Consider the following 26693-nt stretch of genomic DNA (forward strand, 5'->3'; position numbering starts at 1 on the left):
GGTTCATTTTGCATATCTTACATCCCTGCATATTTCACAAAAGCTATTCCAATTGGTTTTCCATTATTACATCTGTCAAAGATTATTGACACTGTTGAATTTATCTTAATGCTGCCAGCATTTTCAGCTGCACACAGTTATTTTCCATATACTCAAAAAATGTTTTCCAATCTTCTTTAAACGTATGTTTGCTCTCTTATTCTATATGTTAAGTCTGCAAGTTGTGCATATTTTGTCAACTTAAGTTGCCAATCTTCTTCAGTTGGGACCTTGCTCACTTTCAGTTTTTGGGCTAACAAAACATGGGCCGCAGTTGTTGCATACATAAACAACCTTTTCTGACACCTGCAGATTTCAATCTGACTGAAACCCCCAGTTTATAAAACTTCTGTTCATGAAGGAAATCAATTTAACCACAGGGTAACACAGCAGCAGTGCTCCTATTGGGTATTACAGATGCCAAGCAGGAATATATGGGGCAAGGTGGACTTTTTTCACCTACTGCTTGAGGTCTATCACATGGGGTCGTGAAGGGACCCAGCCTACCCCCCATTCCTTTTTTTTAAACAGTAATTTTTTATTAATTTTCATTAAATATACATTCAATATACAAATAAATTTCACATATATCTTGGGCTCTGCCAAGCTTCAGACTTCCCTCCACCCCTTTGGTAAGTATCGTACATTTTCTTACATTGCATATTTTGTTTGTTTATCTGGTTAACCATATGCTGTTAGAGTTAATCTAACCCTGCCAGTGTCTTTAAGGTTTTACAGTTGTCTCTTATATACAGCAAATATTTACTCCAAGTTTCATGAAACCTCTGTTCGTCCTGATCTCATATTCTCCCTGATAATCTAGCCAGTTCTGCGTAATTCATCATTTTAACCTGCCAATCCATAATAGTTGGTATTACATCTGTTTTCCAGTTCTGAGCCAACATGGTTCTTGCAGCCATCGTGGCATACAGAAAGAGGTTTTTCTCTTTCTTTTTGATTTCCTTCCCTACCAGTCCCAATAGAAAGCCTATTCCCCATTCCTGACTGAGTGAGGGGAAAGGTGGTGGATCTTTGCCCCTCGAGGCAACATGCAACATGCATCCAGAATTGCAGCTGGCAGAACGTGAGCGTGTAATTCAATTAACACATTGCTTAATGAAACCAATAAGTAGAACCTACTGGGAAATTTAAAGAACATTGTCAAGTTCAAACCCCTCCAGAGCAACCAAGACTTTCATTGCTTCTCCCCACCCACCCCACCAAATGATCTGTCTTCCAGTGCTCATCCTTATCCTTGTATTATAGCACATTTTCAATAAGCACTGATTTGGCAGGATAGCAGTTCTGTTAATGTACTTCAACTGAGCACAATGTACTCTTCTCTTAATTGAAGGTTATTCAGCCTCTGAATGCAATAAAAGCTGGAGGGATTCCAAATGGAAAAGAATATAATTTGCAGAACGACCTAGTCTGTGCCATTTCCAAAGCATTTACAGCAACAGGGAGGAATCTGTAGTCCTCCAGACACAGCTAGACTACAACTCATTCCTGACCATTGGCAATACTAGCCAGGACTGATGGGAGCTGAAGTCCCTCCATCCCTGATTTATGGTAACACCATCAGTCCCTCAAACTGCATCTTCATACAGTATTTGTTGAGATGGATTGGTTTTTCTCCCATGTCAGTTTTGCATGACTTTATTCATAACTCTATTCTACCCTGTTTCCATATTAATCTGAATTTTAAAAATTAATCAGCACCAAAAAAAATAATATTTGTTTGTGCATTTAAATTAGGCATGAGAACTAGCCACAAATCCCAGTTTGGAAAAATTGAGCTTTATACACCCTTGTTCACCATAATTGAGGTTGATGTGTCCATACCTTAGATAGATAGATGATAGATACATGATGATAGATAGATGATAGATAGATTGATGATAGATAGAGATAGATAGATGATAGATAGATGATAGATAGATAGAGGAAATTTTCAGGCCTAGTAGATGCTTCTGAGTGAACATTTTTGCAAAGCCATTTCCCCTGATATAATGCATTTCTGCACATGATCTTCCCTTAACAGGTGCATTCTTATGCACACTTTACCATGGTATATGCATTTTTATCCACATGTACACACCACATTGCAAAATTCAGGGAACCGTGAATTTTGGATAGCTGTGTTTCAGTTCTCACATTGTTTCAGAATTTAAAAGCATGAAGGATGGAACAAAATGAGAGAAAAGAACAATGCATCACAGTGAAAGTCAAACAACCCAACAAAACCGCACCAAAACCACAGCATCAATGGGCAGCAAAATCATCACGGTGTCAATACAGACAGGTGGGGAAAAAATGGATCCAGAGAAGGTCACAGGAAAACAACAAAGAGGCCTTTATTCACTGCTAAATTGTGATGAAGGATTATTTACAAGAGAACTTTCATCAGCAGAAATCCAAAAGTAGCCAAGAGGAAAGACCCAGAAGAAGGAGCAGCCTTGTTGTTGCAGTTAATCCTCGAATCTACACTGCTAGCCTGAGGTATAGTGTCCTTTGGAAGCTGACAGCTGGCGGTGCAGCCCTTACGAATGAAATGCATGATGTTCCCTCCTGCACATGAAAAACAAAAGGTAAAGGTGAGAGGAGGAGTCACTGCTCCCAGTACCATATGCAATTCCCCCTATAAGTTGATCTCTTGGCCCCTCCTCGCTCTGGGCACACAGCTCATGCGAAACTTTGACCTGTTTGCCATCCTGGACTGGCTGATGATCTCTCTTACCCACCTATTGTTGCATTCCTTGAAAGGACAAAACAGAGGTGTTGATCAGCCCTGCATGTCTCCTTCTTTCCGGTGCAGCTGATGCCGGTGGCATCGCAAGTCTCACATTGCAAAACAGGAAAGGCCTCTGGAGGAAGGGAGAAAAAAGGTTTCACAAGGGGAAAGGAGATGGGGAAGTAGGCAAATGCCGCTTGGAATTCACCTGTGTGCCACTTGTGGCTGTTTTTGCAGAACCCAGGGCTCAGTAGATTCTATGCTGAAACCAAAACAAAATTCAGTAATGGGCCATTTGTATGCAGTAAACGAAATACATTTGGCAAATTTGCACCATTCCTTTGTATACTTTAATTTACTAATGAAAGTTCCAGTACTGTTGTGAGTACTTTTCTGACATGGCTCTTTATTGAGAAGAGCAATGAACTATGCAGAGCAATGAAGGCCATCCCCACTCATAGAAACTGTTCACCTAGAGGGGAACAAATCTATTTCTGATTCATGACTATTACATGGAATTTTAAGCCAAAATTCCATTCTATTTCTGCATTAACTTGTGATTTCAATATGCATTTTATAGGGTTGATCTGGTGTTTTTAAGAAAAGAATTAAAGGGATGGGTTATTATTTTCTTTTCTCCCTTGCCCGCCTTTTGACATTCTCGTGAATGGTTGGTGAATTTTAGTCCTCTCCTGGAGAATGGCTTCTCCAATGATGTCACCTGTGAACCTGGGGCACAACAGCAGAATTGCTTTTAATACTGTTTTAGATTTTTTGGAACATTTTAAAAAATGAAATCATTTTTATTTGATGTGCTCCTGGGTGAGTCACGTGACCTGTGCTTCACTCACCGCCACCCCCAGTATCTTTTCAGGGTGATAGCACACGAGATCGTGATACCCCAAATAGCTGCCATAATCTTGTGTGACGCGGGTGGCACTGTGGGTTAAACCACAGAACCTAGGACTTGCCAATCGGAAGGTTGGCGGTTCGAATCCCCACAACGGGGTGAGCTCCCGTTGCTTGGTACCTGCTCCTGCCAACCTAGCAGTTCGAAAACACGTCAAAGTGCAAGTAGATAAATAAGTACCGCTCCGGCGGGAAGTTAAAGGGCATTTCCGTGTGCTGCTCTGGTTCGCCAGAAGTGGCTTAGTCTTGCTGGCCACATGACCCAGAAGCTGTATGCCGGCTGCCTTGGCCAATAAAGCGAGATGAGTGCCGCAACCCCAGAGTCGGCCACAACTGGACCTGATGGTCAGGGGTCCCTTTACCTTTACCTTTAATCTCGTGTGAAAAAACAGGGTGTCCCTTTTTTATGGAGCACTTTGCAGGTATACAATAGTTTGGGCCCCTGACTGCTACTAGCTCTCCTTTCCTGAGCCTATTGCTTCCTTCATCCACTAACATGAACATTGTTCATCATGAGGTGACTCAAAACTGGGCAACTCCCCCCCCCTCCACAAAATACAATATCACCACACTTAAATAGTATGCAGAATATGGTGAGACCTTTTTGGCTCAGCTCAACATTTCAAAGTGCAAAGAACTTCATCATGACAATGAAATAAAATTGACTTAAGTATTCATCTTAAATGGTTCACCGGGAAACAGCAAGCCATTGGGAAAGATGCCAAAATCTCTCCCTAAATATCCATGACTGGAGTGCTCTCGGGAAATACTAACTGCCATTAAAACTGACAGCTGTCCGTCAAAGCAAAATGTGCACCCCCACCCTTGACTCCTACCTCCTCTAGCCATCACTTCAGGTCAGTGAATTTCCCTGGTCAGTTTGGTTTCGTTTTTTTAAAATGAGGTGGCAGAGATAATATTTAATTAGGGGTTTAAAACATCACTTGGAGGAACAAATGTACAGTGGTACCTCTGGATACGAATGGGATCCATTCCGGAGCCCCATTCGAATCCAGAAGCAAACATAACTAGCGACGGCACGTCTGCGCATGCGCGCGTCGCTTTTCGCTGCTTCTGCGCAAGCGAGTGACATCATTTTGAGCGTCTGCGCATGCGTGAGTGGCGAAACCTGGAAGTAACGCACTCCGTTACTTCCGGGTTGCCGCGGAGTGCAACTCGAACGCGCTCAACATGAAGCATATTCAACCCGAGGTATGACTGTACAGATAGGGCTGTAGAGCCTTGGCATTAAGGCCAGGCAGTAGGAAACACACACATAATCATAATCATAATAATAATCATAATAAAATTTTATTTATATCCCACCCTCCCCAGCCGTAGCCGGGCTCAGGGCGGCTAACACAGCCTTCTCTTTGCTTTTTTCATTGGGATCTTTCTATATTAGGCACCACAGACCAGATGTGTGGCCTGATAAATGTAGCTGGCTTAGCAACAAGGGAGCAGAGAGAAAATGTTGCCAGCCTCCAGGGCAACACTGGCATTAGAGCTCAGCCCCTGAGCTTACTTTGAACGGTCTTCACAACATGGACAATTGCAGGGCAGGAAGTTCTCTTACACAAGAAGTTCTCTTCAAGAAGGACACTGACAAACTGGAACGTGTCCAGAGGAGGGCAACCAAAATGGTCAAAGGCCTGGAAACGATGCCTTATGAGGAACAGCTAAGGGAGCTGGGCATGTTTCGCCTGGAGAAGAGGAGGTTAAGGGGTGATATGATAGCCATGTTCAAATATATAAAAGGATGTCACATAGAGGAGGGAGAAAGGTTGTTTTCTGCTGCTCCAGAGAAGCGGACACGGAGCAATGGATCCAAACTACAAGAAAGAAGATTCCACCTAAACATGAGGAAGAACTTCCTGACAGTAAGAGCTGTTCGACAGTGGAATTTGCTGCCAAGGAGTGTGGTGGAGTCTCCTTCTTTGGAGGTCTTTAAGCAGAGGCTTGACAACCATATGTCAGGAGTGCTCTGATGGTGTTTCCTGCTTGGCAGGGGGTTGGACTCGATGGCCCTTGTGGTCTCTGCCAACTCTATGATTCTATGATTCTACAAGACAGGTTGACTAGGTACCTTCCGGTTCTGCATTTGCCTTAATTAAGCAAGCAGATGTTCTCCTCCTTGTAGGTTCTTATTTAAATCTATCTCTCATCCTTCCTCCCCAAGGAGCCGAGGGTGTCAAACATATTTTTAATATTTTTTTAAAAAACACAAATGACAAATTTTAAAATTCTGAAAACTAGCACCGCATTTAGTCCAGACAAATCCCAGATCCCTGAACCAAATCAGGATAATTTGGGCTGATTCCATCCCGGACCCAACATCCACCTGGAATATTCCAGAGCTATCAAAATAGAGGGAATCCAGGGCCAGCCCACTCAGGAGGCAAGGTGAAATGACTGGCTCAGGCTGCAGGATTCAAAGGGACAGCAGATCCCAGTGCAGATCTTTATTCCACCCTTCTGATGTAGATCTTCTTCCCTCACCCTTCTTCTCTGGGGGGGATGCCATTTTGTGGTTTTCCTCAAGTGTCAAAACGCATTGGGCCAGCCCAAGAAACATCTTGGGCTGGCAAATTGGGGGTGCCTTGCACAGCCTTATTAAAATTGTCTGAGAAAAAATTAAGACGAACCATTGCTAACAAATTTAAATGTTGCTAGGAATGGCATCCTTCAGCCGTCTTGGAGAATATGCTTTCATTCTTTGCATCGAAAAGCCTCCCTGTACGATGCTAGATTGGATCTGGTTCTGCTGAACTGTTCATAGCAGAACAACCCAAATCCCAAGATAGTTTTGAGTTTACCTGTCGCTAGAAGCACAGAGGAGAAGAAGAAGAGTCTCATAAGAGCCAACATGATGATGAATGGTGCACCCTATGAATGCTATTACAAAAAAAGTTTGAAGACATTATCTCCCTCTCTTACCCAACAGTTTCTCTTTCTGCAGTGAAGCAATTCTCTTACTAGAAAAAGTATGCAGCAATGCTCTAAGAGAAAACAGGAACCTTAAATGAAATCCTTTAAAAACGGAACTAAGAGTAATTTCAAGATGCGTTGGCTGGAGCTGGAGTAGATGAAAGGATGATTTATGATTGTAGAGTTGGAAGGGGCTATGAGTGTCATCCAGTCCAACCCCCTGCAATGCAGGAATCTTTTACCCAACGTGGAGCTTGAACCCACAACCCTGAGATTAAGAGTCCCATGCGCTGCCAACTGAGCTATCCCCAGAGCCTGTGTGGTTCACTTTTGTTCTCCCTCTCCTCTTTTGAGGGCTACAGGCACAGCAGCTTTGGGAAACCTGTGACACTCTGGCTGCCATTGGGTTCTTGCTCCCATCATCCACGACCACTGAACCTGCTGACCGAGGCTAATGGGAGTCAAACAACATCTGTAGTGCCACAAGTTCCCTATCCCTTCAGTAGGGATATCAGGAGGGGATTCCTAGTGCATGTGTTAGCTGCGCCCATTCACTGTGGTCCAGATCAGGGACTGAATGCCTGTGGTGGTGGTGGTAGTTGCTGGAGGGGAGGAGGCAAAAAGTAGCCAGTGTTAATCATGCTTTTTTATTTTTTATTTTTTAAAAACATCTTCAGCCATGAGACAAGAGCTGCATTCACAAGACAGTTTGTTCTGCACCCCTGACTTTTCTTAGCTGTTGTAATTTATGTGTTATGTTTGAGCTTTTGCATGGAATAAAAGCCACTATCAGAAATCTAACAGAATAGAGTAGAAATTTAGTACTCATTTCCAGGCTAATTTCTTCCAGGAAGAAAAAAAATCCATTTGCAGTCCTATTAACTCAGAGAATCGTGGGATAAGAGCAATGAAATTTGGGGCACTATTCTGGTGTGTGTGTGTGTGTGTGTGTGTGTGTGTGTGTGTGTGTGTGTGTAAAAAGGCAAAGGACCCCTGGACAGTTAAGTCCAGTCAAAGGTGACTATGGGGTTGTGGCGCTCATCTCGCTTTCAGGCCGAGGGAGCTGGCGTTTGTCCACAGACAGCTTTCTGGGTCCTGTGGCCAGAATGACAAGACTGCTTCTGGCGCAATGGGACACTGTGGCGGAAGCCAGAGCACATGGAAACACCGTTTACCTTCTCACCACAGCAGTACCTATTTATCTACTTTCATTGCATGTTTTCAAACTGCTAGGTTGGCAGAAGCTGGGACAGAGCAACGGGAGCTCACTACGTCATGGGGATTCGAACCGCCAACCTTCCAATCGGCAAGCCCAAGAGGCTCAGTGGTTTAGACCACAGCTGAAAGCCCTATGCCACTGTGGGGAACAAGTTCCACAGCTTAGGGGCTGCTGCAATACAGATGGAATTGGTACTCCAAAGTTGGTACTTCAACTACTCTGGTTCCAAAAAATTTAGGGCCACCAGAACTGTTAGAACCCAATACTAAGAATTTGTCAAGAATGTATAACTTGTTGCTGAAATGGAATACACAAGATGAAACAGTTAAATCAGCTATGATTAAGTGGGCACAAGACATTGGTCATAATATTATGTTTGCTGACTGGGAACAGTTGTGGACCACCGGTATAAAATTTACGGCATGTAATGCCTTAAGAGAGAATATTATGAAAATGATTTACAGGTGGTACATGACCCCAGTCAAGCTCGCAAAGATCTACCATTTGCCCGATAATAAATGCTGGAAATGTAAAGAAACTGAAGGTACTTTTTACCACCTTTGACGGACGTGCCCGAAGATTAAGGCTTTCTGGGAAATGATATATAATGAAATGAAAAAGGTAATTAAATGTACTTTTCCCAAGAAACCAGAAGCCTTTCTCTTGGGCATTGTCGGCCAATTGGTGTTAAAGAAAGATAGGACTTTTTTTATGTATGCTACTACAGCAGCAAGAATTCTCATCGCAAAGTATTGGAAGACACAGGATCTACCCACTCTGGAAGAATGGCAGATGAAGGTGATAGACTATATGGGACTGGCTGAAATGACTGGCAGAATCCGAGACCAAGGGAGAGAGACGGTGGAAGAAGATTGGAAGAAATTCAAAATTTATCTTAAGAAATATTGCAAAATCAATGAGTGCTAAAATGTTGAGGGTATAGAAAAAAGGGGATTACAGCTGTAAAAGGTTAAGTAAAAGAAAAGAACAAGGGGAAATTAGATAAACTTAAGGGGGAGGATTTGCTGAAACTAATTTGGAAATTGGGATGCAGAAAGGGAAGATATGGGGAAGTCGGTGAAGTAAGGTTTAAGAAAAAAAGGATCCGAAATTATACATGTTTGTTTATGTGTTTGTATGTTTGTATTGTGTATTGTTTGTGTTTATATAAACTGTGAAAAACCAATAAAAAAATTTAAAAAACAAAAAACCAAAAAATTTAGGGCCACCATCGGCACTTAAACTGCGACCAGCCCACCTTTAAATTCATTTTGCTACAATTCCACATCAATCTGGGCTGTCTCCATGATGGCTTCTTCTTTTTAAAAAATGAAAATTGATGTGGAAATGTTAAAGACTGGAAAAAATGAGAACTTGAGGCAGACTAAAACTGGCAGATTTCACCGGTCCCTAATTGCGGCACCAAACCGCCCTGCGCCCTCATTACACCAATATCGATCGATTCATGTGCGGGCTCTGAATTTCCTCTCGCTTTCCTCCTGAAATCCATTACTTTTATTCAACAAAAGAATGATAATGAAACTCAGTCCCAGGAAAGCATTGCTGAGGGATGAGTCACTGCAGCAGCATCCATTAAGGTGCATTGCGTGGGGCGGCTCATTGGCAAGTGGAGCTCTCCGTGAATTGGAGAAAGGTTCCTGGGTGACTGAGCTTTGCTGGACTAAGAACAGCCTTTTAAAGCCCTTTAAAGAGCACTGGATTTTACGCTACCACTCCATCTAGTGGCTTTTCATGGTTTCAGAGAAGAGCTTTTCCCAGCCTTACCAGGACCCGCTGAGAATTAGAGCCCATAATTTCTGCCTATGCTCTGGCAACCTCTAGGTTAGACTGCAAGGACATGCATTGATTTTATGCATTCACTCTTAAGTACGGATCTTAACTGAGATTTCTGCAGCTTTGTGAAAGTTTGGGTTGCCTTGTCTGCTGTCTTATTCTGCTGTGGTTTGTGGACCTTTTGAGTTAGAGTTAGAGGAAAATGTTTATGTGTTCTTGTTAATAATAATACAACATGACCACATGTCACTTTTGTTACTCCTGGTGTTTATTTTCACTGAGGAAAACAGAGAATTCCTCCTGGAAAGGCTAAACTGCATTCAGAGAAAGTGGTGAGTGGATAAAAGACAGGCATAAATGAATGCAGAGGAGATGGAATCCCATGCAGGTCCCTTTCACGAGATGATCTTCAGCAGCAGGAGCCCAGAAAAGATTGGCAGGAGGAGGCCGGAGGATCGAGATCCCATAGAATGTGTGCATTCAGCCACCTGGACAGCTTCAGACGACATGGGACGGAAATTTGTGGCTTCGCTTTCTATTGCTGCACAGGTGTACTTTGTAGTGCAGCCCATCATGGTCCGGTCAACGTGGGTTCCATCTGCACGTGGGAGACAAGATGGGTTGCTAGGGGAAGCATTGCCGCTTGCCTCTGTATCCCAAACCACTCTGCCCAGGCTGCTTGAGAGGAAGGGTTCCCTTTTACTCAAAGTCCAGTTGGACACAGAGGAGTGGCGCTCAGGCAGGCCGATCTTTCCAGAGCTCTTGTGAAAATGAAGTGTTGCTTCCAACTAGACCACATTCCTGCCATACATTTAAAGCCCTGTGATACCACTTTAAACAGCCCCCCTCCCAAAGAAGTCTGGGAGCTGTAGTTTCTGAAGAGGGCTGAGAGGTGTTAGGGAATCCCTGTTTCCCCTCCAAGGGACTACAATACTGGGAGTTCCCTGGGAAGGGAGATGGATTGCTAAACCACTCTGGGGACTGTAGTTCTGTGAGGGGAATAGCGGCATCCAAACAACTCTTTAAGAAACTACAGTCCCACCCCACGCAACAATCACAAGTTGTGGCACACTTGCACCATTTAAATGACACCTCGAATATTTTATTGGGACAACCAAAGGGACTTCTGCCCCTAGGATTTGGCTCCTACTATGGCAGAAGAGAATAGGCAGCAGCGATAAATATGTATTTAACAGTAGCAACCTTAGTGGGCTGCAGTTCGTGAAAGCTTGTATGATAATAAATACACAAGTCTTCAAACACTCTGCAGTGGTGCCTCGCAAGACGAAAATAATTCGTTCCACGAGTCTCTTCATCTAGCGGTTTTTTCATCTTGCGAAGCAACCCTATTAGCGGCTTAGCGCTATTAGCGGTTTAGCGGATTAGCGGCTATTAAAGGCTTAGCGGCTTAGCGGCTAAAAGGCTATTAGCGGCTTAGAAAAAGGGGGGGAAGCGGGAGGAAATCGGAACACTCGCAAGACATTTTCGTCTTGCAAAGCAAGCCCATAGGGAAATTTGTCTTGCAAAGCAGCTCAAAAACGGAAAACCCTTTCGTCTAGCGGGTTTTCCGTCTTGCGAGGCATTCGTTTTGCGGGGCACCACTGTATAAGTTTCTTTATGGGTTTAAATGCAAAAGACAAACATAGGGGCTACTCTGGAAATTATTTGTTAATGACATGTATCCAGAGCTACATCCTCTGGATGGTTTGCAATAAAAAAATTTAAAAAAACCAAATATATATAACATGGGTTTTTTTTCGGAGGAGGGGACACCACAAAGCAATACAGTGTGTTAAAAGTAATCCACATAAAAACCGGCACCAGCAGCATAGATGCATTCTAAAACTGCATTTTAAAAAAACACAGCTAAGAAGATGAAGAAGAGTTTGGATTTGATATCCCACTTTGTCACTACCCTAGGGAGTCTCAAAGCGGCTCACAATCTCCTTTCCCTTCCTCCCCCACAACAAACACTCTGTGAGGTGAGTGGGGCTGAGAGACTTCACAGAAGTGTGACTGGCCCAATGTCACCCAGCAGCTGCACGTGGAGGAGCGGAGATGCGAACCCGGTTCCCCAGATTACGAGTCTACTGCTCTTAACCACTACACCACACTGGCTAAAAGAATTTGCCCCAAGGACTAAGAGATGCTCAAAGGACTGGGAGAATGAAAAGGTTGTCAGGTCACAACCAAAAGATCTGAACACTGATGTCATCCGAGCCTCCTCTCAGATATCAGCCACCACATCTTGCAGGTGTGGGTGGATAAGGACCTCTGGAAAATATCTGCACAGCCCAGACAGATTTATAAAGGGAGTACATTCGGTGCACAGGTTAGTGAGCCAGGTTAGGACCTGGGAAAGCTGGGTTAAAGTCCCAACTCAGCTGTGAAAACGAGCTTGGTGATTAAGCCAGTTGCTGTCTCTCGACCTGTCCTCCCTCAGAAGCCTGTTGTGATAATGAAATGGGGAGAGGGGAATTGTTCGCCACCTTGAACTCTTTCAAGGAAAGCTGGGGCATAAGTATGAAAAAGCATACCAGTAAAACCAGTGGCTCGACACTGGATGTCTTTCCCCCCTTTGCTATGGTTTATAGCTAGGCAAATAAAATAGTTACTGCTTGTGACTGTAATACTAACAGTAGTAGTAGTAGTAGTAATAAGGCAATCATTCAGATAAGCCAGCCGGAGCCATCCAGGTTTTGCTCTGTCTACCCAGCAAAATGCCCCTGCCATGAAACCCATCCCACCTACCAGATAGAGGAGAAGCAGAATGACTGCATAGGAAACCACTTACTGGTATCTACATGTGAGGTTATCTTAAAGCAGCTCGTTTCCATTCCAGTGCAATTGGCCATCTCTGTCTGGCATGACTCCTTCCATTCATGGCAGGCAGGACACATTACTCCGTTGGATCGAGTCTGTACTGGTATCACTGAAAGAAGAGGGCATGGGGAGGGGAGAGAAGCATTTGTCCGTCATCTCATCAGAGGTGGAGGTAATACACAGACAAAGGTTTTATGCTCACAACCACTTTCAGGGGCGCCAACGTGCCCCCCACATTGAGGGGCCCCGGTGTCACTTGGCAACATATGAACGACATCATGCATGTGGTTGGGAGCTGTTGCCCGGGCATGCAATCTGGGGGGTGCAAACCAGATGCCCTCCTCAGAGATCCCCGTTGCACCCTGTTGGTGGCAGGAGCTGGAAAGCATGGAGAGTAAAGATCGCCCTGCTCCTGACTTGGCACACGATTGCTCGCCCATCGACAGAGGGGGATGGGGAGTGCAGAGGGCATACTTGCAGGAAGGAGGCCATTCTGTTTGGGGGAACCTTCAGTATTGGGGTGGAGAGTTCAGCCCCCTGCCCACAAATATTGAGGGGGGCCAAAGTTCCTTCCACCCCCTAGAGTTGGCGCCCTTGACCACTTTGTACAAGGTGCTCTGCCATGTTTTTCAGTCTTATTTTTTTAATAATATTTATTACTTTTAAACCTTACAAAAAGGAGAAAAGAAAAGAAAGAAGAAAAAGAAGAAAAAGCAAAACAAGAAACAATACAGTAAAATATATAAACAATACACAAGACAACCATCATACACATACACAACCATCATACACAATACACATCATACCATCTCAATATCATCTCTTTCATTCCCTTGTTTCCTCGACCTCCTCTCACCTCCCTTTTTGTATTCCATTTCTATTAATTATTTCAGCAAATCCTTTCCATCTTTCTCTATTTTCTTTCATATGATTATCTTAACATATTTTAACCTTATTTTCCATTAATACTATAATACTTATTTATGCTTAATTCCTTAAAACATTTCTACTAAAGCCGTATAATTCCCTTCCAACATTTTTCTAACACTCATTAATTTTACATTATTTCCATATATAGATTTTAAACTTTTTCCAGTATTCTTCCACCGTCTCTTCTCCCTGGTCTCGGATTCTGCCAGTCATTTCCGTCAATTCCATACAGTCCATCAACCTGGTGACCTTCTGTCCGAGGCTCTTAACTCTTTTCCAAGTCCCTTCTGCAGGTCTTCTTCATATTTATACATGCACTTTACTTTGTCTTCTCCTGATCTTGTTCTTATTTTCCTTCCTTTGATGCTGAGAAGTAGATCTCGGGGAAATTCCCACCTAGCAATGTTTTTATTCCTTCTCGACAAGTCAGCCAAATCTCCATAGTTAAAACTAAAATTCAAAAAATATTTCCAGTTGTATTTCAAAGTTCCTCCAAGTCTGGCGGTCCCCACAACTCCAGTCTCCTCCTGACCCAAATCCAGGTCCCAAAGGTCAATAAATCCCTGCATGAAGGGATCTATCCAACTTTCCTTCTCCAGTCCAAGCGGGGCTCCAATCCTCAAAGTCTGACTTTCTCTAAATTCAGTCATAAAAGGCATCAACTTATAGTCATCAAATTGCATCTGTGAGGCTGGGGCTCTCTCCCTCTCCACTTGTACTACTTTAGGTTCCACAACAACAACTTTCTCCCCCGCCTTCTCCTCAATTTGCCATGTCAAAGTCGGTCCCTGTATCGATTCCTGAATAGCTTCTGTATTAATATTCACCTTTTGTCCCAAATTAGTCACTTTTTGTTCCAAGTTATCAATTTTTATAATTTATAATTTTTATAATCATCACATCCGTCTTCTTATGGAGCTGTTCCAATGAGTCATTAATCTTACATAATGCAACCACTAAGGCTTCTTCTGTCAACATTCTTAACGGTCCAAGGTCAATCCCAGATTCTCACAGTCTTATCTTGCAGCTGGAAATTCCCCCAGCTCAGCTCATGTAACAATTTCAAAGGCTTCCTCTAGGGGGAAACAATTTCTATTTGTATCAATCCTTTTAAGCACAGTTCAAGCAATAAAGTTAGTTTCAATTTTCAATTACTTTTACACCTTTTTAAACGCAGAAGGAGACAATGGAAACAATGTATTTCTCTTCTTTAACTTACTGTCAACAAACGATCTATTCACAGTCAATGAGCATATCCAAAACTTCAGTCTTACTAGCAGCCCGTTTCCAGGTTCAGAGCGGTGGTAATTTGACTTTCTTCACTCTCTCCTGCAGGCTTACGCGGTCTAAAATTTTCCCCCTCTTCTCCTGCTTCCAAGGGGGGTTTGATGATTTTAGCCGATGGAAGTTTAATCCTTTATCAAAAGCTTTCCAAGACTTTAGCTTGCAGCCTCTTTGCTTCAGTCTATTTACAAAAGGGGAAGGCGGACTTCCTGTTTGAAACCTCCCCATTTCAGTGCCAAATTAAGACGTTTAAAAATCCAATTTTCCATTCTACTCATGGGTAGTTGTTTTAAGATCAAATTGTCCACAGGAAAAAGTCAGCGCTCTCCGGCAACAGCAATGCGGCTTCACTCCGTGAAAGCAGCAGTCAATTCGAAGCACCGTGCCACTCACCCCACGTCGCTCCGGATCCCCAAAACCGGGTTTCCCCACGAGTAGGGGAGGCGAAAAAGGTGCCAGCCAAATCCCACGTTCACAGGCTTCTCCCGCCTGTGATTTTTTTGTGGGTCCCCGCCTTCGCCGTGGCGGCCAGACCCTAATTTCCACGAAGCAAATTCCTCCCGATCAGAGGAATTCAGCCATTACAGGAGGAGCTAACCCGGAAGGCTCATGTTTTTCAGTCTTAATCCCATCCTAGCTCAAGTGGTGCCCATGCTTTTTGCACAATCCCATCTTGTTCCAAAATGTTTTCTAGTGCCGATGACATGGGTGGGGAACCTAATACTGGCCAGCCAGGGGTTCCAATTTGGCTATTTCCTCCAAGCCATGCCCACCTCCCAATCAGCTGGCCTAATTTTCCAGCTGGTGGGAGAAAGGGCAGGGTTCTATTGTGCCTTGACTGCAAGTGCCTGTTCACAGCGGGGAATAGCCACTCAGAGTCAAAGCAACAGGGTTTAACACACAGAAACGCAAACACACCAGCCTAGCATGGCCAACAGTCAAGGATGAGGGGACTCGTAGCCATGCAATATCAGGAGGACACCAGCATGAACTGGCAGGACCACAGGGAGGAAGAAGAGGAGGAAGAGGATCCCAGTGAGGGGATGGGGAAGGAAGTACTCACAGGGTGACCGAGGATAGCGAGGGCATGGAGATCAATGCACAGGAACCAGAACAGCAGGACCCATCACCAGAGCCTGAGGAGCACCTGTCCCCACAAACACGGCAGGCTCCAAGGCATAGGGAGCAGTAGGAGGGGCACTCTAGGAGGCTGAGGCAGGCAAGGGCCCACAGCCCGACCCCCTAGCTGGCCAGATGGGGCTTGCTAGCTCTGGAGGATGTGATTCCTCAGTTGGAGTAGGAACAGGTGAGGGCCACATGCCTTGTCAAGCCCAGATGCTGCAGTCAGCATGCAAATTCAGCTGAACTTCCTGACAGTAAGAACTTCCTGACAGTAAGAGCTGTTCGACAGTGGAATTTGCTGCCAAGGAGTGTGGTGGAGTCTCCTTCTTTAGAGGTCTTTAAGCAGAGGCTTGACAACCATATGTCAGGAGTGCTCTGATGGTGTTTCCTGCTTGGCAGGGGGTTGGACTCGATGGCCCTTGTGGTCTCTTCCAACTCTATGATTCTATGATTCTATGATTCTATGAAATTCCAAAAGGGAAGCAGAGCTGAGGTGCTGTGCCTGTTCAACTGCCCATGTCGATGGACCTTGGCTTGGATACCCCTTGGCACACTATGTGAGTGCGCTTTGGGTTTGACCCTTCCTGACTGTATCCTGACTTCTGGACTTCAGACTTAGCTACTTGGATGGGCCCTGGACTACATTTCCTGACCTTTGAACTTTGGTTGTGTGGCTTGAGCCTCAGACTTTGGGCTTCAGACTTGACATACTGACTTGCCGCTGGGTAGGCCAGGGGTTCAGGGCAGCTGGCTTTTAGAAATGCAGGGTTCATCCAGACTTCCTTTTGTGCCACATTTCTGGGTACAGGCCCAGACACAGAGCTTTAAACTGTGGGGCTGTGCCTAGAATGCTCAGGGCGAAATGTAAGTGAGAAGGGGCCCGATTACAGTTTGCAGATTGCAATATGCAGGTGCCATATTGCATGAAGCTATGGAAGGAGGAAGTGGGCTCTGGAGGGTGAATGGAAGGAAGTAGTGAAGGAAGGGAAGCAGGAAGTGGGAATACCACTGTATACCTACAGACGGGTACAACTTTATCGCAATCGTCAGTGCAGCAGACCCAACTTTGCCGTACTCTTCTTCCAGCCCCCAAAGTGAAGTAAAACGGAGGCATGGAGCACTGAAAAATGGTTGAACACCTTTTCTCTACTTTTGTCACTGATGGTCCATCTAAGCAGGAGGGCAGGGAAAGGAGAGACAAAGAGGTTTATTTAGTCACCAGGAAAAATGTTCACCATTGTCTGTATATGACAGCTGTGCTCGGAGATCTATGCCGGTTGCTGATTTGCTACCAGGCCAAGTTCAAGGTGTTGAAGGTATTAGTGTACAAGGTATTAGTGTACAAAGTCCTTGGCTACTTGAGACCAGTTTGCCCGCATCAACAGAAATATAGTGTACATCATGGGTAATAATAATAATAATAATAATATTTTTTTTATACCCCGCCCTCCCCAGCCAAGGCCGGGCTCAGAGCGGCTTACAAGCAATAATAAAAACAAGATGAATGATTACAACTTAAAAAACAAAAATAAAATACAACATTTAAATAATGCAACATTAAAATATTAAAATGTAGCCTCATTGCAGGAGAAGGAAAAGAAAAAAGAAAATGGGGGGGGGGGAGGGAATCAAATTGGCTCCAAGCCAAAGGCCAGGCAGAACAACTCTGTCTTACAGGCCCTGCGGAAAGAAATCAGATCCTGCAGGGCCCTGGTCTCATGAGACAGAGCGTTCCACCAAGTTGGGGCCAGTGCTGAAAAGGCCCTAGCTCTGGTTGAAGCCAATCTAACTTCCTTAGGGCCTGGGACCACTAGGGTGTTGTTATTTATGGACCTTGAAGCTCTCCGTGGGGCATACCAGGCGAGGCGGTCCCGTAGGTACGAGGGTCCTAGGCCATGAAGGGCTTTAAAGGTCAAAAGCAGCACCTTAAATCTGACCCTGTACTCCACCGGGAGCCAGTGCAGCTTGTAAAGCACTGGATGAATATGCTCCCATGGCAGAGACCATGGTAGGCAAACTAAGGCCCGGGGGCCAGATCCGGCCCAATCGCCTTCTAAATCTGGCCCACGGATGGTCTGGGAATCAGCGTGTTTTTACATGTGTGCTTTTATTTAAAATGCATCTCTGGGTTATTTGTGGGGCCTGCCTGGTGTTTTTACGTGAGCAGAATGTGTGCTTTTATTTAAAATGCATCTCTGGGTTATTTGTGGGGCATAGAAATTTCTTCATTTTTTCTTTCAAAATATAGTCCAGCCCACCCACCCCCCAAGGTCTGAGGGACAGTGGACCGGCCCCTTGCTGAAAAAGTTTGCTGACCCCTGGTCCAGATCAAGGGAAGTAATAGTACCGCTCTGCTCCACCTTGGTCAGACCACACCTGGCATACTGTATCCTATTCTGGGCATCACAATTTAAAAAGGATGTCGACAAGCTGGAATGTGTGCAGAGGAGGGAGACCAAGAAGATCAAGGGTCTGGAAACTAAGCCTTATGAGGAGCACTGGAAGGAGCTGGGTATGTTTAATAATAATAATAATAATAATAATAATAATAATAATAATAATAATAATTTTTATTTATACCCCACCCTCCACATCCAAGACCGGGCTCAGGGCGGCTAACAAGCAATAATAAAAACAAGTTGAATGATTACAACTTAAAAACAAAATTAAAATACATTAGAATATTGAAACATTAAAATATTAAAATGTAGTCTCATCGCAGGAGGAGAAAGGAAAAGAAAAAAGAAAGAGAGGTCACATGGAAGAGGGAGTATGCTTGTTTTATCCTGCTCTGGATGGTAGGACTGGAACCAATGGCCTCATGTTGCAAGAAAGGAGTTTCCGACTAAACATTTGGAAAAACTTCCTGACAATAGGAGCTGCTCAGCAGTGGAACAGACTCCCACACGAGGTGGTGGACTCTCCTTCCTTGGAGGTTTTTAAGAAGAGTTTGAATGGCCATCTGTCATGGATGAAGCTGTACTGTTTTTAATATTCAGTTGGAAGCCGCCCAGAGTGGCTGGGGAAGCCCAGCCAGATGAGTGGGGTATAAATAATAAATTATTATTATTATTATTATTATTATTATTATTATTATTATTATTGATGCTCTGGCTGAAATTCCTGCATTGCAGGGGGTTGGACTAGATGTCCCTTGGGGTCCCTTCCAACTCTAAGATTCTATGATTTCCTTGCTCCACATGTGCCCACTCGACCCCTTTGATTAGCGGAACTGGCTCTGTTACAAATGCCACACAATGCCTGGCCTGCATTTGCAAGAAACCGATCTTTTAGTATGGCACCCCTTACCCTTTGGAATTCCCTGCTTATTGGTATCAGGCAAGCAGCTGTTCTCACTGTACTCTTTTCCACACCTGCTGAATAGCATTTTTGCTTAAGCAAGCTTTCCCAGATATGCAGATTGCTGTTTTTATTATTATTAAGTCAATTGCTGTTTTTAATTTTTTTGAATGTCTTAAACAGTTGTTTTGTTTTTACCAATAATTGTATTGTTTTATTCTTTTAGTAAAAAAGCTTTGCAGTGTATAGTTTTTTTAAAAAAAACAAATAAACAAATATGGTATGCTTGCCTTGAAAATGAATATTGCAAAGACCTAGGGTGGGAGCAAGGCAGGAGCATGGCTGGTCCAGTCCTATGGAATGTTCTCCAACAGAAATTCAGCAGGGCACTTTTGTTTCAGGTCCACTGGAAACGTTTCTGTTCCATCAGGCTTAAGCAGGCAATTAAGAATACAGTGGTACCTCAGGTTACATACGCTTCAGGTTACAGACTTCCACTAACCCAGAAATAGTACTTCAGGTTTAGAACTTTGCTTCAGGATGAGAACAGAAATCATGCTCCGGTGGCACGGCAGCAGCAGGAGGCCCCATTAACTAAAGTGGTGCTTCAGGTTAAGAACAGTTTCAGGTTAAGAAGGGACCTCCGGAACGAATTAAGTACTTAACTTGAGGTACCATTATACATATTTCCACAATAGTCATCCGATTATTATTTTTTAACTTTTACTTATGGTTTCTATCATATGTTTTTATGTACTGTGGTTGTGAGCGATATCTCTGTCATGAATTAGCGGCATGCTGTATTCTTATAAATGAATAGATTTGAAAAACAATGAAGAAATGGGGGAGAGTAAAATGCAAGAACTAATCAAACTCGTTAGCCATCTTCAAATATCACACTGAAGATGGGGCAAGCGTGTTTCCCGCTGTTCCAGAGGGCAGGACCAAACATTAGGGAAAACTTTCTGATGTTAAGAGCTGTTCAGCAGTGGAATGGACTACCTGGGAAAGTGGTGGATTCACATTCATTAGGTTTCTTTAAACAGTTGGATGGTCAATTGTCAGGGATTCTTTAGCTGTGATTCCTCTATTGCAGGGGGTTGAACAAGGTGACCAGGGGAGGCACTACCTTCCCACTCTACAATTCTACGGTTCCAAGATCCCATGACTCATGGATCCACTTTGGTTCAAATCAAATTGAGGGCATCATTTCTTGTTCCTTTGAGCGACTGCAGAAAGTAATATGAAGCAGGGGAAAAACACCACCCCATCCCAACTGGTGCTGAGCTCCCAAGCCCAGTGTGTCATCCACACACAGGATAGTTATCCATGGCCTTGCCACTGATCTGACTTATGGTCTCTCTCGCCCACCTACGGTGCTTTCAGTCAGGATGATGATGCAGGTCTCTTCAGTGCTTGAACACGTCTTCTTGTCACCCGCACAAGTGGTTTCATTGCTAAAGCAGGTTTCACACTCCAGAGAAGCACCTATGAGGGGAGGGGGGGAAACGAAACATAATGAATGCATGTTTCATCCATTCATTAGGCATTAATCCTTGCTAACTTGTCACTGGGTGCGGAAGAAGAACTGGACAACAAGAGTTCAGGAAGGCAGCAAGGCCATCTGGTCCACTTGTCAGCCATGTGAGCTCTGTCAGTCTATGACTGCAGAAGCAGGCTAGGTCCTGTTAAATGCAGAGGCTCCTCTCGTGGAAAGCAGAGCTAGTAATGTAAAGATAGAGCTACAGCTCTTATTTGATGCTCAGTCTGAAGATGCCGCCTGAATAGACTCTCCAGCCTGAGCCCTGCGTGGAGCTGTCCAAGGTAGCTGTGAAACGCTGCCTCTGTGCTGTTGAGGCCATTGCCCCAAACAGAGCAGTCTGAGTTTTCCAGTTCCTACTGCTGGACTCCATATGGGTGCTACTTCTAAGTGAGCCCAAATCAGAGACAGGGGGGGGACCTTTTGGCATCACAGCACTGTCAGCATCGCCCTAGAGCCAGTGCACCAACTGGACTCTTGCACCTCAACCCCGACTGGGCTAGGCGAGCTGGGTAGCACCGCCAGAGACCTCCTTCTCCCACAGGAACAGGTCACAGTGCTGTGGACTCACAGTTTAGAGCTGAGAGCACCGGATTCACTGTCTCAATAATTCAGTCGTTGCGCAGCAGAGTTTTGCAGAGTCTTGCAGAGTATAAACCACTCGGAGAGCAGCTCTGTAAAATGTCTTCCTTTTATTCTATAACTACAACTATGATACAAAACTATATACAGAGCTGAGTATTCTGAGCATAAAGCAATGCTACATTGAGAGTCTGCAGCTGCTCTTAGCAGCAATATTATCTCTAGGATCTCTAACACTCTCACTCTCTCCGATACACTGACTGACTGACTCTCTCTCTCACACACAGATATGTTGCTGGGCAGAATAAGTAAATAGGCAGGACACGCCTCCTCTCCTCTGTGGAGTCAGCAGAGATTATCAGGAGATGGTCAGGAGATTCTTGGGTATGGGAGGGGTGAAATCTCCTCAGGCACAACGAGGGACATACAGGAGCAGTCAGGATAGTTGTTTGTTTTTTTTAAAAAAAAATGTTTTCAAAGGGAAAATTGGACGGGGGAATGAAAAACGTTTTGCCATCACAGCAGTGGAACGACAGTAATGATCAATAAGGGTTTTTCAAGCTATTTTTTTTATTTAAAAAATAAAAATTTGGAGGAGGGAATTTGGGAGTGCAAAAAAGTCAGGGGTTGTGTGTTAGCCACCCTGTTGCAGCTTCTAAAGATGTGGCCAGTTTTTGGCTCACTTCCTTTCTTACAGGGTCTTTGGAAGAAGGGTTGGTTGTTAAACTACCCCACAAAATGTAGCTCTGTGAGGGGAATGGGAGGGGGTGTTCTCCTAAGAACTCTCTTCACCCTTAACAAACAGCAGTTCCCAGAGTTCTTTGGGGAAGCCACAACTATTTGATCCAATAAGATGGTGCTTTAAACATGTAGTGCAAATGGGACCTTGGTGTCTTCCTTGCTCTCTTACCCCCCAGTCTCCACAATTGCCTGCCTAATAAAATATCATGTTTAACCTACTTCCTTTTGCTTGCTCAGTGAATAGTAGAGGTCATAGAATGAAGACCATGTCTGCTGCAGAAGACGTTTCTCTTCTGCTTCATTTGCTTTTAACTGAGAGTCAGAGTCAAAGCCCTGTTCTAAGAGTTGTTTTAAGAACTCAATTCTTCACCCACCACACACTAGCTGGAACACAGCCTGAATCATCCCACACTCCCATCCACACACACAAAGACAGGAGACCCCAACTGCCTTGGATGGTGGAGAGAACTGGGAACACCCACCCCGCAAATGCTCACTTGGTATCTCCCCTTCCTTTTTAATCTACCTGCAGCGCCTCCTTACCTGATGTTACCAGTGCCAAAAAGAGGCTCAGTTTCAGAAGAGTCTGCATGATGGTGGTTGTGGTCGGTATAGCAAGTACAGACACTCCTTCTGCAATGCTTCAGTGGGCCTGCAATGGCATCCAGAAGGAAGCTTTATTCAAAGTGCAATTGCACACAGCTCCCTTATAAATCCTTGTTAATGATTAGGGCAGATGGGTGGAGGAAATCAATGAGAATTGCTAGGATTCTGATACAAGCATTCAACTTCAGCGAAATGTTCTCTAGTCACAATTTCTCAGGACGTTTTCTCAACCCCATCCTCATTTATTCTCCAATAATATTTTCCACAATTTCTTAATTTATCGTGGCCGCCATTTCTCTCTCCTCCTTCCTATCCACCAACCATGCCCTGGAATTCTAGGTCCACAGTACTGCAAAGGAATGATAGCCAGACTGCCAACAGCTATTGCTCCTGCTCTCGCCCCTAGGAGAAAATGAAAGCCCTGGGAATGCCCCTCCTAATGGTGAGCTCCACTCCAAGAAACTGTTGGAATATGGTGGAGAAAGCCATATTGAGGTCTGCTCCTGGAACATACAGTCAGCTGCTTGAAAATCCAAGGTGCCCTCTATATTGTAACACATCACTCATACTACCACATGCCATCGCTTGACAGAATCTGAGGCTGCCTTTGATGGTGATAGCCCACAGTTCACACAAGGTACTTGGAGCCATTCTTACCCTTATTCCAGCAATCAGAAAAACTGGCATCATATGGTACCCTGAGGCACTACCACAAGAATGGGGAAACCAATTGTTCTCTAGATGGTGTTGACCACACTCTCTCATGGGAGTACAAAAAGGAACCTTTCCTGTCCGGCAGGCCAGATCCTTTTCCTCCCACTCCTGGCAGGCTAAAATTGACTGATGGTTGAGGCCACCACCTGTCCATAATGTAATGTCTCTATGATGTTAGATGATGATGTTTCTCCTGATTGTTAGTGAGACTTGAAAGTACAGCATTGGGTCCCTATGTGGTAGACATGTGAAAAAACAAGCTAAAGCTTTCTGGGGAAATGATATATAATGAAATGAAGAAAATGTTTAAATGGGCTATTCCCCCAAAACGTTTCTTACATATATAATAGACATGGATGTTCCAAAGAAGATGACTAAACTATTTATGTATGTGACAGCAGCAGTAGCTAGAATATTATGTGCACAGAAATGGAAAGAAGAGAAGGTTCCAACGAAGGAGTGGCTTATGAAAGTAATGGACTATTCAGAAATGGCAAAGCAGGCAGCAAAACTAAGAGATCAAAATAATGAAGTTTTTATAGAAGAATGGAGGCCGTTCATTGATTATATTTTAAAATGTTACAGTCAAATGAAATTGCAGGCAGGATTTGAGATAAAAGCGGAAGAAAAATGGCAAAAGAATTGTAATAGAGAATTTGTTGTAATAGATAAAGATACAATGCAGTAGAAAAGTTTTGAGTAAAAACATTGTGTAGGCAGGGGTGGGAAGTCCACTTATGAAACAAGGTTATTGTGAAAAAGTTTGGAAATTTTACTAAAATTATATATAGTGCAGCATTGGGCTAATTGGAAGGCCTTTGGCAAACAGCCCTGAGCTGCTCTGCAGGCAGCCAACGCAGAATTGAACCCTGGCATGCCCTACTCATCAACTCTTGTTGCCTGCCCATTGGAATGACATCAGCTGATTGGTAGGTGGGTTTGGCTCGGGGGGGGGGTAAAAAAAAGCCTAAGGAAGCAAAGGGGTGAGGGAAATCTCCCTTGCTCTTTGTTGGCATGTCATACAGGCCACAGAGTTAGATCAGTGCAGCGTGAAGTCTCCCCAACCCACTCAAGAGCCATGTAAATTCACCGCTAGATGGATGCCTTCATCTTGATGGAATGGAACTCCTGGTGTTTGAAACTCATCCCTAGCAAACCACAGCAACTGTCACAAAGGCTCCTAAGATTCCACGTTCCTTAAAGTGAGAGCCCCCTTTTTGTTTTCATGATGAGGGAAAAGGTGAATGGCAGGGGACAGAGAGGTCCACTCTGCTGGTGGTCCATCTCAAGCTGGTTCTGCAGGCTTTGGGAACAAAGGCTGGTGCACTGGAGTGAACGGGGCATGGACAACCAACGTCAGCCTGCTTTCAGCTAGTCCCCACTTGCGCTTGCTTTCTTACAACCAATCAGAGGGTGACCTCTACCATTGGTCCCTGCCTCCCAAGCCACAAGTCCCAATGGGTACCAACCACCACTGGAGTCAAGCTTGCATCTGTGACCCATCATTTGCAAGCACCACCAGCCCAGTCCTGTACGCTATCTCAGCATCTGGCACAAGGACATATCACACCAACGTACGCAAAGGAATATATTGTTTCTCAAAAGTGCCAAACATTATTAGATATTTCACCACCATGTGAACTGGCCTGCGCCCTGGGATTGTCATCTGAGTCCTTTCTCCATGGGCCACCTCCAAGGGATGGAGGATGGTAACGAGAGAGCAGGCCTTTTCTGCAAGAACTTCCATTTCTTGTTGTTACCACTATAAAAATGGGGAATTCGTAGAAGGGAAATAGGGTCAATCTTAGAAAAAGTTTTTTTTTCCTTTTTTATAAAAGTTTAAGGTACATAAGTTAAAAGTTGATATATAAATCGAATTAAATATAATAATGAATTAAGGGTAAAAATTTAATATAAATAAACATAATAACAAATTAAGGTTAAGAAATTAGAGATAAGAACTTGTTGGATAAATATTTGGATCTGGAATACAAGAAGGGGAGGTGAGGGGAAGTCATGGAAAAAAGTTATTGAAAATGGGACTTTAAAGGTTGAATTTTTTTCTTTTTGTTTTTTCTTGTTGCATTTTGCTTTTCTGTATTATTTGAAACTTTAATAAATATTACTTTTTTAAAAAAAGAACTTCCATTTCTGGTGCCACCTTTACCACTGTTTTGACACCACACAAAGATGTTCTTATTTCCCCGGGCATTTGAGCAGGTCAAACTCTCAGGCGCTTTTAATCTGACTGCATTTTAAAATATGTTTACATGGTTTTGTGAGGTGGTTATAAATCACTTTGGGACTTTTCATTGCAGGAAGCAATTCATCCCCTCAGTAAACTTGACCTAAAACAGAGGGCACAGTGCATTTCTGAAGTGTTTTTGTTTTTTTTCTTCTGCAGGAGCAGCCTTGAATACTTTAAGTTATATTAAATGTTGGAAAGTCATACAGGGAACCAGCAGAGGGCCTTCTCAGTGGTGGCGCCTGCCCTATAGAATGCCCTCCCACCAGACGTCACGGAAATAAACAACTCTCTTACTTTTAAAAGACATCTGAAGGCAGCCCTGTTCAGGGAAGTTTTTTAATGTTTAATGCTGTATTGTGTTTTTAATATTTGATTGGGAGCCGCCCAGAGTGGCTGGGGAAACCAGATGGGCAGGGTATAAATTATTCTTCTTCTTATTATTATTATTATTATTGCTGCACACTGTTATTTTCCTGCTTTGGTCGATATAAGGCAGGGGTGGGGAACTGGGTGGCAGTTCAGATCATGAGCTCCCCCTCCCATCATAGGCCAAGCTCGACGGGTGGGTGGGGTCACTCACATGACATCACAATGGCATCTGGTGACATTTTATGCCCACAAGGGGGTCTTCAGAAGCCATGTTCAAAATACTACATTGTACAGCAGTGCTTTGAAAGGATCTTCTGAAGATCTGACGTTTTCCCTTTCTTTATAAATGACTTTCCTTCTTGAAACCAAGATTGACAGTGCTTGCAGACCCCCTTTTGGTTGAGCCAGGTGTTTGCCCACCTCACATTTGATGTGTGGGGCAGGTGGATGTGGCTTGGCTGAAATGGCCTCAACAGGCCAAATGGAGAAGCCTGGTGGGGATAAGTAGGCTTGTGGAAGAAGAAGAAGAAGAAGAAGAAGAAGAAGAAGAAGAAGAAGAGGAGGAGGAGTTTGGATTTGATATCCCGCCTTTCACTCCCTTTAAGGAGTCTCAAAGCGGCTAACATTCTCCTTTCCCTTCCTCCCCCACAACAAGCACTCTGTGAGGTGAGTGGGGCTGAGAGACTTCAAAGAAGTGTGACTGGCCCAAGGTCACCCAGCAGCTGCATGTGGAGGAGCGGAGATGCGAACCCGGTTCCCCAGATTACGAGACTACCGCTCTTAACCACTACACCACACTGGCTCTTGTGGA

The 26693-nt window shown here is 44.1% G+C and overlaps 1 protein-coding gene and 1 long non-coding RNA gene across 4 annotated transcripts; both read right to left on the bottom strand.

Moving 5' to 3' along the window:
* Nucleotides 1–2371: 2371 nt before the first annotated feature.
* LOC309537421 lies at nucleotides 2372–6575 on the bottom strand. Its single transcript, XR_014221911.1, has 3 exons — nucleotides 6499–6575; nucleotides 2784–2906; nucleotides 2372–2610 (listed from the first exon to the last, which is right to left on the bottom strand). It is a non-coding gene; the product is annotated as an uncharacterized lncRNA (long non-coding RNA).
* Nucleotides 6576–9869: 3294 nt separating this feature from the next.
* LOC309537298 (phospholipase A2 inhibitor and Ly6/PLAUR domain-containing protein-like) lies at nucleotides 9870–24451 on the bottom strand. 3 transcript variants are annotated; one of them, XM_082232128.1, is made up of 6 exons: nucleotides 24356–24451; nucleotides 22489–22597; nucleotides 20454–20570; nucleotides 16803–16952; nucleotides 12418–12555; nucleotides 9870–10221 (listed from the first exon to the last, which is right to left on the bottom strand). In XM_082232128.1, the coding sequence occupies exons 2-6, from the start codon at nucleotides 22535–22537 to the stop codon at nucleotides 10019–10021; spliced, it is 657 nt and encodes a 218-aa protein (XP_082088254.1). In that variant the 5' UTR covers nucleotides 22538–22597; nucleotides 24356–24451; the 3' UTR covers nucleotides 9870–10018. The 3 variants fall into 3 exon arrangements, with proteins under 3 accessions (XP_082088254.1, XP_082088255.1, XP_082088253.1); XM_082232129.1 differs by having other exon boundaries at nucleotides 24335–24356; XM_082232127.1 differs by lacking the exon at nucleotides 24356–24451 and adding an exon at nucleotides 23209–23394.
* Between the last annotated feature and the right edge of the window lie 2242 nt (nucleotides 24452–26693).

The sequence above is a fragment of the Podarcis vaucheri genome (assembly GCF_965113315.1).
Source record: "Podarcis vaucheri genome assembly, chromosome: 7".
NCBI lineage: Eukaryota > Metazoa > Chordata > Lepidosauria > Squamata > Lacertidae > Podarcis > Podarcis vaucheri.